Source organism: Oncorhynchus tshawytscha, linkage group LG29 (assembly GCF_018296145.1).
Source record: "Oncorhynchus tshawytscha isolate Ot180627B linkage group LG29, Otsh_v2.0, whole genome shotgun sequence".
NCBI lineage: Eukaryota > Metazoa > Chordata > Actinopteri > Salmoniformes > Salmonidae > Oncorhynchus > Oncorhynchus tshawytscha.
The window spans coordinates 9,205,315-9,218,479 of record NC_056457.1 but is presented as its reverse complement, the minus strand read 5'-3'; the positions used below and the strand labels follow the sequence as shown (position 1 = coordinate 9,218,479).

Sequence of the window (13,165 nt, the reverse complement as noted above, 5' to 3'; positions counted from 1 at the left end):
AAATTTGACAAACGTGTTATCTCACTTAGAGACAAGTAAGGACAAATGCTCTAGAAAGATTCAGTTTCTAGAGAGCTCTTTCTTCCGTTGCGCCCATTCAGTGTCGTTCACACCCTCTTAAGCCTTTGCCATCTCTTTATGAATTCACATGGAAACGCATGAGTCATCATGGCATTGTCCTCCTGAAATTAATCGTTCTACTTAAATTCCCTCTGAGCTTTATCGATAGCACCAGCTAAATTCAGGGCAGCAATGCTTTTGAGAGCTGTACAGGGTTGGACGATATGGCCGAAATATCGCATCACAATATTTTTCTAATTATTGAAAAGGTATTTCATGTTTTTGAATAATAGTTCTAAATATGCTTAATAAGTAGTGCATGACTCTAGGGCGGAAACAAATGCATTCTAAGTGGTTTTAATAGGACTTTCTGTCATGTTCTGACCTTTATTTCCTTTGTTTTGTCTTTATTTAGTATGGTCAGGGCGTGACTTGGGGTGGGCAGTCTGTTTGTGTTTCTATGTTTTTTCTATTTCTGTGTTTGGCCTGATATGGTCCTCAATCAGAGGCAGCTGTTTATCGTTGTCCCTGATTGAGAACCATATTTAGGTAGGTTTCACTGTTTGTTTCCGTGTGAGTGTTTGTCGCCACACGGTACTGTTTCGGTTTGGTTTATTTCACTTTATTGTTTTGTATTTCATAGTGTTCAGTGCTTTCCTTATTAAAATCGTCATGAACACTTACCACGCCGCATCTTAGAAGATTACTAAATTAAAAGTGAAACTCACCCAGTAAAATACTTGAGTAAAAGTCTAAAAGTATTTGGTTTTAAATATACTTTAGTATCAAAAGCCAAAGTAATGGCTAAAATATACTTAAGTATCAAAAGTATGAATAATTTCAAATTCCTTATATATAGGAATTTGTACGAGATCTTCAGTTTCTTGGTAATTTCTCGCATGGAATAGCCTTCATTTCTCATAACAAGAATAGACTGACGAGTTTCAGAAGGAAGTTATTTGTTTCTGGCCATTTTGAGCCTGTAATCTAACACACAAATGCTGATGTTCCAGATACTCAACTAGTCTAAAGAAGGCCAGTTTTATTGCTTCTTTAATCAGAACAACAGTTTTCATCTGTGCTAACATAATTGCAAAAGGGTTTTCTAACGATCAATTAGCCTTTTAAAATGATAAACTTGGATTAGCTAATACAACGTGCCATTGGAACACAAGAGTAATGGTTGCTGATAATGGGCCTCTGTACGCCTATGCCGTTTCCAGCTACAATAGTCATTTTCAACATTCGCAAAGTCTACATTGTATTTCTGATCAATTCTTTGGTATTTTAATGGACAAAAAATGTGCTTTTCTTTCAAGGACATTTCTAAGTGACCCCAAACTGTTGAACGGTAGTGTACGTATCAAAAGTAAAAGTATAAATAATTTCAAATTGCTTATATTAAACAAAGCATACGGCACAAATGTTTTTGTTAATTTATTGATAGCCAGTAAATTAACACTGGCACACTCCAACACAGACATAATTTACAAACAAAGCATTTGTGTTTAGTGAGTCCTCCAGGTCAGAGGCGGTAGGGATGACCAGGGATGTTCTCTTGATAAGTATGTGAATTGGACCATTCTCCTGTCAAAATGTTATGAGTACTTTTGGGTGTCAGCAAAAATGTATGGAGTGAAAAGTACATTATTTTCTTTAGGAATGTAGTGAAGTCAAAGTAGTCAAAAATATAAACTGTAAAGAAATAGTACAGATACCCCAAAAAACGACTTAAGTAGTACTTCAAAGTATTTTTTACTTAAGTACTTTACACCACTACCTGCTGAGAAGGAGTGCTGAGTGCTGTCTCGTGAACTCTGTGACCTAATGGAGAATGGGCCTGACATTTAGCCATCTGGAGAAACAGTCTGGCATCTGCAGGGACAGATCTGGAGAGGCTACACACACACACACACACACACACACACAATAATGTGATGATAGGGTGTAGTTTTAGTATCATGTGAACCAAAATACCTTTCTGCAATCTGCAGCCCAACCTGGGCCAACGGCTCCACACTCTGGCCAAACCGGGCAGCATTCGGAGCACTGGCATTGCCCAGGACGTGGCGGACATAGACGCCCTAAATCAGAGAGAAAGATAGATTGAGAAAAAGAGAGTGGGAATGGCAGACAGAATAAAGTGAGAAAAAAATCACAATTTATGATCCGCTGTGATCCATTTACGATCCTCCTGATTTTCCCATCAGCATGAAAAAGGGAAAATGCCAATGGTGTCTATTTTCAACCGGGGGTCAGAGATAGATGAAAGCCAACGCAGATTGATGAAGAAAAAAAAGTTTTGAATTTAAGCCTCTCCTCTTTACAGAACACACCCCAGGAGTCTGCTTTGGTTTGCCGTGTTCAGGTACAGACGAAAGATAATGAAAGCAGACAAGATAAAAAAAAGTGTGTGTGTCTTGATGAGATTTAATTAGATGAGAATGTGGACCTGGGAATAGTTTGAGCTCATTAGCTGCCTCTTCAGCTGAACAGCCCCAAAGAGATGACAAGCTGGGAGATAGAGAAACTGCTACAGTGTGTTTGTGTGTTCCTTCATTTACACCAGTCCATCTAACGTCAGTGAAAAGGTGCATCTTATCACACAGCTCTATGGGGAGTAATTATACACCCCTTAATGCACCCTGTGTGCATCTTTGTGTGTGAAAGAGAGAGAATAACCTGAGGCAGAGAGGATGGGATCCATCGGCAGCGGCAGTAGATGGAGATCAGGTCCTCAGGAGTGGGTACACCTGGCCATTGAGGGAGAAATACAGACATTGGAAACTTAAGGCGTCCGCATACATAGGTTCGGTTAGCTTCTATCAGAATTCGGCTTGGCGAAGCGACTGTCTTTGCTCTCATACTCCCAAAAGCCCTTCGCTTGAAAAAGTAGAAATAAAATAGGCAATATTACCGTTGTTTGTCCCTTTTGAGCCACCGTAGCAACAACATAGGCAGAAACACTTCCTCAAAATAGTCAGAATTAATCTAAGATAAATCAAGAAATCTGTCATTCATTTTGACAAGGTCTTAGTCGCACATTTTTACATCTACAGTAGCTAAGATGTTTGATGAAGTATTTCTCAAGTGAAAAAAATGTGCATGAAAACTAGTCGTCTCTCGCTGAATGACAACCAATGTTCCCACTCCTACTACTAGTAGTACTGTTGACCAATCACAGACGAAGGGGACTAAGGCATTCAGTCGATTAAGGCTGCCCCCCCACACCTCTCTGATTCAGAAGGGTTGTGTTAACCGCGGAAGACACATTTCAATTGAAGGCATTCAGTTGTACAACTTTACCATATAATTACAAATGACAATAAAAATATTGAAAAGAGACAGGGATGGGAATTTGTGGAGGATATCCATCCTCTACCGGTCTCTTGCAGTAGCCAGGCCTTCTCCCCTACCCCTCTAGGTCCAGGGAGTGAAGACGGGCCAGAACCTCCACTGCTGCCACAAACAGGGCTGCCCTCTCCGCTGCAGGCTGAAGTACTGGGTACCCAGCAGAGAACAAGGCCTTCTGACACGATACTCTCTGTCCACCTCAACACACCAATGACAGAGAAGAATACTTTCAAATAAATATGAGCAATTCATACATAACATAATGTGTCAAATCAAAAGCGTTGACAGAGTAGAGCATCAAAGCCAGCTGTTTAGCCTACTTTGTCTCCCTCTATTGGACATAAATCATACAGCTAAAAAACAGAAACAACTATGTCAATGAGGAATTCCTACCAGATGACTGCCTCATGAAGCTGGTTGAGAGAATGCCAAGAGTGTGTAAAGCTGTCATCAAGGCAAAGGGTGGTTACTTTGAAGAATCAAATATGAAATATATTTTGATTTGTTTAACACGGTTTTGGTTACTACATGATTCCATGTGTTATTTCATAGTTTTGATGTCTTCACTATTCTTCTACGTTTAAAAAAACTATTAGTAGATCTGTCCAAACTTTTAACTGGTACTGTAAATAGTAAAGTACAGATACCCCCCAAAACTACTTAAGTAGTGCTTCAAAGTATTTTTACTTAAGTACCATACACCACTGGCTATAAAGAGCGGGTGCCGATTCCGAGTCAATATGCAGAGAGGTAAAGGTTAATCAAGGTTATTTACACATGTCGGTAGGGGTAAAGTGACTAGATAATAAACAGATAACATAAAATAAATAGATAATAAACAGCGAGTAGCAGTAGTGTAAAAACAGAGGGGGGGGGGCAATGTAAATAGCCATTTGATTAATTGTTCATCAGTCTTATGGCTTGGGGGTGGAAGCTGTTAAGGAGCCTTTTGGACCTAGACTTGGCGCTCTGTTACCACTTGCCGTGTGGCAGCAGAAAGAATAGTCTATGACTTGGGTAACTGGAGTCCAATTTTTTGGGTCTTCCTTACCGCTGATCACACGTAAACACAGGTCACTTTCATAGCAGCCACTTTGTACTGCTTGTCACGTCTGTGTGCTCTCCTCCTCTCGCCTCTTCCCATGGCTTGTGGACTTCAATGCACAACACATCAGCTGTATGTGACCAGGTGAAGAAAAAAAAAAAATCCAAGCCAAACCGCTACACACAGCCTACATCGTTGTCACCATATCAGCTAAAGTAATGTCACAGTCAGCCTAGATAATAGAACTAATGTGTTAGTAAACGCGCTGCAGTCATGCAGTAACGTTACAGAGTAGTCAGTAAGCAGTTACACCGGCAGGCCCCGGTGGCAATACATTTGTGATACCAAAAGCTTACCTTGACTTGGAAGAGTTCCAGTGTTGTGTTGGAAAGTCATAGCCAGCCAGCACCCCTCTGTTTGTGAAGGCTGTTTCAGTAGGCTAAACTAGCTAGCTGCATTTGCTAGCTAAGTAAGTGAAACTGAAAGTGAAAAAAAAGAGACAAAATCTCTCTCTAGCATCTCCTTCATTTAGAAAGAAATTAATTTGTTCAAAACTGTTCAACTATTGTCTTTCTCTCTCTTTGAGTCAACTACTCACCACATTTTATACACTGTAGCTTACACTTTCAGTACCTGATAATTCTCTGATTCTTTGATTGGGTGGACAACATGTCAATTCATGCTGAAACAGCTCTGATAGGCTGGAGGCCATCCTCCGGAAGTTGTCATAATCACTATGTAAGTCTATGGAAGGGGTGCGAGAACCATGAGCCTCCTAGGCTTTGTATTGAAGTCGATATACCGAGAGGAGAATGGAAGTTAGCTGTCCTTTGCTACACAATGGTGCTCGCTACAGAGTGATGTTGAGGCTACTGTAGACCTTTGCAAAATAGTGTTTTAATCAATTATTTGGTGACATGATTATATTGAGTATCGTTTAATCTAAAAAATATAACAATTTTGAAATGTTTTACAATTTCCTTTTTTTTAAATGAAATTCACTGAGGAGGATGGTCCTCCTCTTCCTCCTCTGAGGAGCCTCCACTGGAAAAGTGGGGTTGGACTATGGTGGCAGGTAGTGGTTAGAGCGTTGGACTAGTATCCTGAAAAGTTGCAAGATCGAATCCCCGAGCTGACAAGGTACAAATCTGTCTTCTACCCCTGAACAAGGCAGTTAACCCACTGTTCCTAGACCGTCGTTGAAAATAAGAATGTGTTCTTAAATGACTTACCTAGTTAAATAAATGTAAAAAAACTATCCAGCACTGAAATGATCAGACAGGAAGGCTTGGACCGTGACTCACAAAATGTAATGAAGCATGCACAATTTAGCGAAAAGTTTAACTTACCTGCATTGTCAGACAGTGAGCTTGTCATTGTTGGACACTCCTTATGTCTTTCCTGCTAGATATCACTGAAGATTGACAATGTTGAACATGTGATGTTCACGAACAGGAGTTGTTTGGTCTTCCATAATTCGGTGTGGATGAATCATTGGAAAAAGCAAAGGTCCAATTAATACAACATAGATTGTCGAATTGTTTCGTTTCAGTGCATTACAGATCAAACCTTGCGCAAATCATATGTTTGACGTTTTCTGTAAACCGTCGTCACCGCAAGAGCGACTGAGCTCAATTCACAGATCTGTAAAAGCACATTATTTGCTGAAGGCAGGCACTAAGCGATGGTAGAATTTACAGATGCCGTAGAGATCGTGTACAGTTGGAACTATTTTACTCACCTCAGATTGTTTCCGCCCGGGCGTAATTTACCGAAACGCAGACTGACAGCTGATTCGTGCTGTGTAGACGTGTACTAGTTGTCATCCATCGCTTGTGATCTTTCTTTAATTGTTAAGGCTTTGCAATCTAGGCATTTTACATTTGAACAACGGAGAAGTTAGTGTGCCTTATTCCTTATAGAAACATGACCTCAGTCGAAGAACTGAAGCTACGAGTGAGAGAGCTGGAGAATGAGTTGATCAAGTGTAAGCAAAAGCGATGTACGGCGATGTGTGCGGAGGAACCTGCTGACAACAACCATCCTCATCACAGACCAAGGATCGACAAAATGAGTGCTGAAGTAGTGGACTCAAACCCTTACAGGTAGCTAGCTATGTTAAACTGTCAAAATCTAACGGCCGCGAATGGAGTCATTGGTGATAATAAATGCATAAGACTAGCTACCTGATCTGGTTGACACCCCAGAAAAAGGGCCGGCACGTTCCATATGGTGTAAACTGCTTACCTCAACATGTTCTTACCTTACAGTCGTCTGATGGCTTTGAAGCGAATGGGCATTGTTGAAGATTATGAGGTAATATATTACATTCTATTGTTATCTGATACACACAAATGTTACCCAATTCCAGTATTTCACCAATATTGCCAGGCTTTGAAGAAATCCCTGTTGCAGGATTTCTGGAATTTTAAAACTCTGTACAGATCTAATATGACAATAACATGGCGTGCGTTTCTATCCAACTGTTAAACAGAAAATCCGGACGTTCACTGTAGCTGTGGTGGGTGTTGGAGGAGTTGGAAGCGTGACTGCAGAAATGCTCACAAGATGTGGCATTGGTAAGGTAATACAAACTTCACATTACTACATCAATATATCTTTATATCATTCCTTTCAACCTTCTGCTTCCCGATGGACAATGTCCATCAGTGCAACATGCATTACGTCATTCTGCCTTACGCACGCCTCCTCTTTGAACAGCTCATCCTGTTTGACTATGACAAAGTGGAGCTGGCCAATATGAACAGGCTTTTCTTCCAGCCTCACCAGGCTGGCCTCAGCAAAGTAGAAGCAGCGGAACACACACTCAGGTACAGTTACCTGGTGGGGGGGGTTGCGTCCAGCTGAACACACCCCATGAGTGATACCCCAGATATTTAAATTGTTTTATATTATATCATGTCACTATAAGATGCTGGCATATTAAAAAATTATGTTAACAGGACTATCAACCCAGATGTGCAGTTTGAGACCCACAACTATAACATCACCACCATGGACAATTTTGCACATTTCATGGATCGCATAAGGTGAGAAGTGCTGTCCTCTCCTAAGTGCCATACTGCTTGTGTGGTTATTTGTACAGAGTGTTTTCAGTATTGAATTGGTCCACTGTGCTGTTCCATACAGCATGAGTGTTTTCTCTGTTCTCTGACTTTGAAGTTCATTAGATACCATAATTGCATAACTGTATGAAATTGGATACTGTAATGTACGTGAGGACAACTCTGAAATAAACACATAAAATCACATAACCAAAAGAACCCCATTTCTAGATTATGTTAACGTTTCAGTGTCTAGAGGCACAGCACCAGTCTAAAGTTTGGACACCTACTAATTTGTACTATTTTCTACATTGTAGAATAATAGTGAAGACATAAAAACTATGAAATAACACAAATGGAATCATATAGTAACCACAATGGTGTTAAACAAATTAAAAACAATATTTTGATTCTTCAAAGTAACCACCATTTGCCTTGACTACAGCTTTGCACACTCTTGGCATTCTCTCAACCAGCTTCATGAGGTAGTCACCTGGAATGCATTTTAATTAACAGGTTTTGCCCTGTTAAAGTTCATTTGTGGCATTTATTTCCTTAATTTGTTTGAGCCAATCAGTTGGGTTGTGACAATGTAGGGGTGGTATACAGAAGATATATAAAAGACCAAGTCCATATTATGGCAAGAACGTCTCAAATAAGCAAAGAGAAATTACATTCCATCGTTACTTTAAGACATGGTCAGTCAATACGGAAAATATCAAGAACTTTGAACGTTTCTTCAAGTGCAGTCGCAAAAACCATGAAGCGCTATGATGAAACAGGCTCTCATGATGACCGCCACAGGAAAGGAAGACCCAGAGTTACCTCTGCTGCAGAGGATAATAAGTTGATTAGTTTCCAGCCTCAGAAATTGCAGCCAAAATAAATCCTTCAGAGTTCAAGTAACAGACACATCTCAACATCATATGTTCAGAGGAGACTGCGTGAATTGGGTCTTCATGGTCGAATTGCTGCAAAGAAACCACTACTAAAGGACACCAATAATAATAAGTCGTCTTTGTGAGACAGAGTAAGTGAACGGATGATCTCCGACTGTGTGGTTCCCACCGTGAAGCATGGAGGAGGAAGTGCGGGGGTGCTTTGCTGGTGACACTGTCAGTGATTTATTTAGAATTCAAGGCACACTTAACCAGCATGGCTACCACAGCATTCTGCAGTGATACGCAATCCCATATGGTTTGCGCTTAGTGGTACTATCATTTGTTTTTCAACCAGCCAATGACCCAACACACCTCCAGGCTGTGTAAGGGCTATATGACCAAGAAGGAGAGTGATGGAGTGCTGCATCAGATGATCTGGCCTCCACAATCACTTAACTTCAACCAAATTGAGATGGCTTCGGGATGAGTTGGATGGCAGAGTGAAGGAAAAGCAGCCAACAAGGGTTTAGCATATGTGGGAACTCCTTCAAGACTGTTGGAAAATCATTCCAGGTGAAGCTAGTTGAGAGAATTCCAAGGCAAAGGGTGGCTACTTTGAAGAATCTCAAATATAAAATATATTTTGATTTGTTTAATGTTTTTTTTTTTGGGGGGGGGGTTTACTACATGATTCCAAATGTGTTATTTCATAGTTTTTTCTTCACTATTATTCTACAGTGTAGAAAATAGTAAAAATAAAGAAAAACCCTTGACTGAGTAGCTGTGTCCAAACTTTTGACTGATACTGTATAATAGCATCTTAATTTCAGCCAGTTTGCTACAGCAGGATAATAATCCTGCAGCAACAAGAAATGTGAATTATAATGTCTGTAGGGGTTGATTGTTTTCGTAAGGGAAAATCAAGTCTGACATTTCAAAGTGGAAATATATAAACTTCAGAAGCCTTTTTTGAACCTCAAATGTTGTCCTGCAACAGGGGGATCAAATTAAGATCCTATATCTGTACCACTGGGTAGCCTACATTACAAATAACTTAAAAGAATATCCACATGTTCACTACAAGGTCAGCCTGCATGCTCTCTTGTTCATAAGTACTCTCTGTGTTGTCTCAGTCATGGAGCGCTTCAAGATGGAAAGGCTGTGGATCTGGTCCTGAGCTGTGTGGACAACTTTGAGGCCCGGATGGCCATCAACACAGTCAGTACTAACCTATATCCCTCCTTCCCTGACTATAAAACATTACATGATTGAGTTGGTGAAGATCTAGATGATGTATGTTGGTCATCTTCTTGCTGCCTAGGCGTGTAACGAGCTGAGTCAGATCTGGATGGAGTCGGGTGTTAGTGAGAACGCCGTGTCTGGACATATCCAGCTCATCATCCCTGGGGAGACGGCCTGCTTCGCAGTACGTCACAACACACACTTGCTTTATAGGCAATAGACTGTGTCAGAAAATGAATCGCGGCAGATGGATTTACGCTAACCCAATGTTAACATTTTATGCCTTTCCATAACCCTTATCTTAATTCACTGAAGCTATTCCTAACCATAACCCAAACCTTGTTTCAAACCTTAACACTGACTTTATTTAATTTTCACCTCGATATACCCTTCCACCCGTATGCCTAAACTTGTTTTTTTGTTCTGCCAGTTTCCTAAGCAATATTGTTCTCTACCCCATATAAATTGATGTCTGTAAACTCACCCAAAACACAAGCTTTGATTGCCGTAGATTACATTAGTTGATGATATGGAGTTGAAAATGATCACCTGGGGTTGTATCCGGTGATGAAACGTCCTGAATGTCCGTCCTACACGCGACATTTCTATCTGAACGTTCTGTGATGTTGCGTCCTCTGAACATGGCCCTGTCGTTGGGGTGATTTTTGTCAATGCCGTGCAACGCACTTGTTTCCTTCTCTGTGTGGACAGTGTGCTCCTCCCCTGGTGGTGGCGGCCAACATCGACGAGAAGACCCTGAAGAGGGAGGGGGTGTGCGCTGCCAGCCTACCCACCACCATGGGCGTGGTGGCAGGGATCCTGGTCCAAAACGTCCTCAAGTAAGATATGGAAGACCTTTGTTTGTAAATGAGCCCTGGGTCATAGTCATTGGGCACCAAACGGAATACAACGTATTGAAACCCCGGGAGGGACTACCTGAACTTGTCCAAATAAGAAACACTTGGTTTTTCTGGTGGGAAGCTACGATGCGCCCTAATGAATATGACCCTGATCATAGCCCACATTTCACAAATGCCCATAACAGGGTTTCCTGTGATATTTAAACAGTGGGTTGTGGTCCTCAGGTACCTGTTGAAGTTTGGCACAGTCAGTCACTACCTGGGCTACAACGCTATGCAGGACTTCTTCCCCACTATGGCCATGAAGGCCAACCCCACGTGCGATGACCGCCACTGCAGGAAACAGCAGGACGTCTATAAGGTGACTGACCAATGAGGCCCTTATTTTTCTCTCTTTCTCCTCTCTCTCTCATATCATGACCTGGGCTGTGTGAGGGGATGTACATGACCTGGTACAGTTGTAATTCAGTTGTGTTTGTGCTTTGTGACCCAAAGAAAAAAGAGGCAGAGCGGCCGAAAAAGGTTGTAGAGCAGGCGGTGGAGGAGGAGGTAGTTCACGAGGAGAACGACTGGGGTGAGTTAGCTAGAGTGTTGATGTTGCCTAAATGTGTTGTCCATAGTAAGTGATCCTGTCTAGCTACCATTACGGACCTATGGTTTTGCTCTGTTAGGTATTGAGCTTGTGTCGGAGCAGACGGACCAGGAACTCCAGGCCGCCTCCGGCCCAGTCCCTGACCTCCCAGAGGGCATCACTGTGGCCTACACCATCCCTGACAAGGTCAGTACCAGGCAAACCTTATAAGAATACTATGTTATTGTAGCGATTTCTTAGCGAACGGCGACAGTGCAACGCTCCTTGTTGGTCTCAAACCCGGGGTCTTCAAGCCACACCTACTAAACACTGCTCCAATAAGGCATCTCAAGTAAGTTTAGACTAATAATGCCTTGTCTTCTTTTTCCAGGAGACGGGGACATCAGAAGGGGAGACGGTGGAGGAAACGGAACAGAGTCTAGAGGAGCTGATGGCTCAGATGAGGACGATGTAACTAGGACCGGACAATCCGTCGTTATCATCGTCATGCATCGCTTATCTCAGCAACATCACAGTGAACCTACACCGCAATTTGGCCAGTGTTGCCTAGTGTTGACTTTTTTTTTTTTGTGTGTGTAACATTTCTACTATTGAAGGCGTTAATGAGGCTTTACAGTAACCAGTGTGGTAATTTAACACTGAAAAGTGTGGACCCGTATAGACACTGGAACAGTTACATTTAAGACTGTGTTGATTTAACACTGGAGAATTTGCTGTGTACCGCCTTCTTTAATAACTAAGCAGACGCCACCAAAGCTCTCTATTGCAAGAGGTACTGCATCTTACTGTCTCTCCATGTTCTAAAATGGAGCCAAGTTCTATCTTACCCTCTAACCCTACTACAGTATCAATATTCCTTAATGCAAGTACTTTTGCCCTTTTGACAAAGCGAATGCCATGCATGGTTAATGACCTTAAGTGCTGCTGTTGAGAATGATCTTCATATTCCCCAAAGGTAGGAATTTACTAGTGTACGCCCGTTCAGTATGGAAGCACATAGCTGTCGAAATGTCCATTTCAGCATCGGAGAGCACACACTGGTAGTTGAAATAACCGATCCTGACCCTAAATTGTATGCAATTCTCTTTCCGTTGTAATGGACCAGGTACCTACAGATGTTATCGGTCTAATGAACTATGCTTATGTGTCAGCTGTTGACTGAGAGGAAAGATTGTTGTAACATTCGGAATTGAATATTGCCGACGCTCAGCATTACAGCGTGATTTAAATTGCAAGGCAATATTCCCACTTGAGTGGAGACCGAGTTCACAGTAGAGGTTGCATGTCGGCTCAATCGGAAATGACCTAAACAGTTCTACCACGCAATCTAACGCTTCAGTGGTATAGCTTGAACGACGCCCTAAGCCTCCGATCTACTACTACTGTATAGAATGCTTATTAATGAATTCATCTGTATTGTTAATGCATTTCCCACCATCTAAAATATTTTTGAATGATAGCGAACGAGGCCTAACATTTCTCCGCATGACCAACCTGCGTCCTGTCTCGCTCTGGTCCAGACCGCGACGAAGAACGAGTGGGCTCTGCATTCATTGTTGTGGTGGCACGAAGGACCACTGCTACTCCATGTCATGCTCTCAGCTGTTTAGACTGATATATACCTGTAACCCAAAACAGTCTCGACTGACTCTCTGTGCACACCTTGTTTCAATAAAGTATTTATTAGCCAGAATACATTTGATTAGTTTATGGTATTTCATTTACAGATTCTTACAATGACATGAGTACACAGTAAGACGATGCACTTCGTATGTTTGGCACATATGACAGGGTTTTGGTACCTTATGTCACCTTTGGCTTCATGTTCATTCACACAGACAATGAAGGCTCAATGTATTCATTCGTGCACAAAGTAGCAAAATTATGGACAAGTTCAGGGTAGTCCCTCACCGCTTCGGTCCGTTTTCTTCCATTTGATGTCTAGTGACTAAACCTCAGTGAAATTGTGTGGTGAGACACGTCAGAACCTCTGCAACAGGGCAGAATTCTGGAAAAACTGATGGCATTGGTTTGAAACCCATTATTTGACTTGCATAAATACTTCA

At 41.6% G+C, this 13,165-nt stretch overlaps 2 protein-coding genes across 6 annotated transcripts in view; one reads left to right on the top strand and one right to left on the bottom strand.

Annotated features, from left to right (window-relative positions):
* Positions 1-6,087, bottom strand: part of acad11 (acyl-CoA dehydrogenase family, member 11) — a 37,409-nt gene extending 31,322 nt beyond the window's left edge. For 2 of the 4 annotated variants that reach the window (XM_024393075.2, XM_042308724.1), the window contains exons 1-2: positions 2,743-3,929; positions 2,038-2,144 (exon numbers count right to left, since the gene is read on the bottom strand). In XM_024393075.2, the coding sequence (XP_024248843.1) occupies positions 2,038-2,144; positions 2,743-2,925 (290 nt within the window). In that variant the 5' untranslated portion in view covers positions 2,926-3,929. Of the gene's footprint in view, positions 1-2,037; positions 2,145-2,742; positions 3,930-5,808 lie in introns of those variants that run through there. The other 2 variants (XM_024393074.2, XM_024393073.2) reach the window with 2 other exon arrangements.
* A 128-nt stretch (positions 6,088-6,215) lies between these two features.
* On the top strand, positions 6,216-12,796 carry LOC112227992 (ubiquitin-like modifier-activating enzyme 5). 2 transcript variants are annotated; one of them, XM_024393069.2, is made up of 12 exons: positions 6,216-6,564; positions 6,730-6,775; positions 6,954-7,043; positions 7,181-7,290; positions 7,423-7,509; positions 9,539-9,623; positions 9,727-9,831; positions 10,359-10,486; positions 10,733-10,868; positions 11,003-11,081; positions 11,179-11,285; positions 11,470-12,796. In XM_024393069.2, exons 1-12 carry the CDS (start codon positions 6,386-6,388, stop codon positions 11,551-11,553), a joined length of 1,236 nt encoding a protein of 411 aa, XP_024248837.1. In that variant the 5' UTR covers positions 6,216-6,385; the 3' UTR covers positions 11,554-12,796. The 2 variants fall into 2 exon arrangements, with proteins under 2 accessions (XP_024248837.1, XP_024248838.1); XM_024393070.2 differs by lacking the exon at positions 6,216-6,564 and having other exon boundaries at positions 6,759-6,775; positions 6,954-7,038.
* The last annotated feature ends 369 nt before the right edge of the window (positions 12,797-13,165 follow it).

What these genes read in the sequence shown, in the direction of transcription:
- LOC112227992 (XM_024393069.2), top strand. Translation starts at nt 6,386, where the DNA reads ATGACCTCAGTCGAAGAACTGAAGCTACGAGTGAGAGAGCTGGAGAAT. An exon ending in GTGGACTCAAACCCTTACAG is followed by an intron (nt 6,565 to 6,729) that starts GTAGCTAGCTAT and finishes CTTACCTTACAG; the next exon opens with TCGTCTGATGGCTTTGAAGC. An exon ending in GCAGCGGAACACACACTCAG is followed by an intron (nt 7,291 to 7,422) that starts GTACAGTTACCT and finishes TTATGTTAACAG; the next exon opens with GACTATCAACCCAGATGTGC.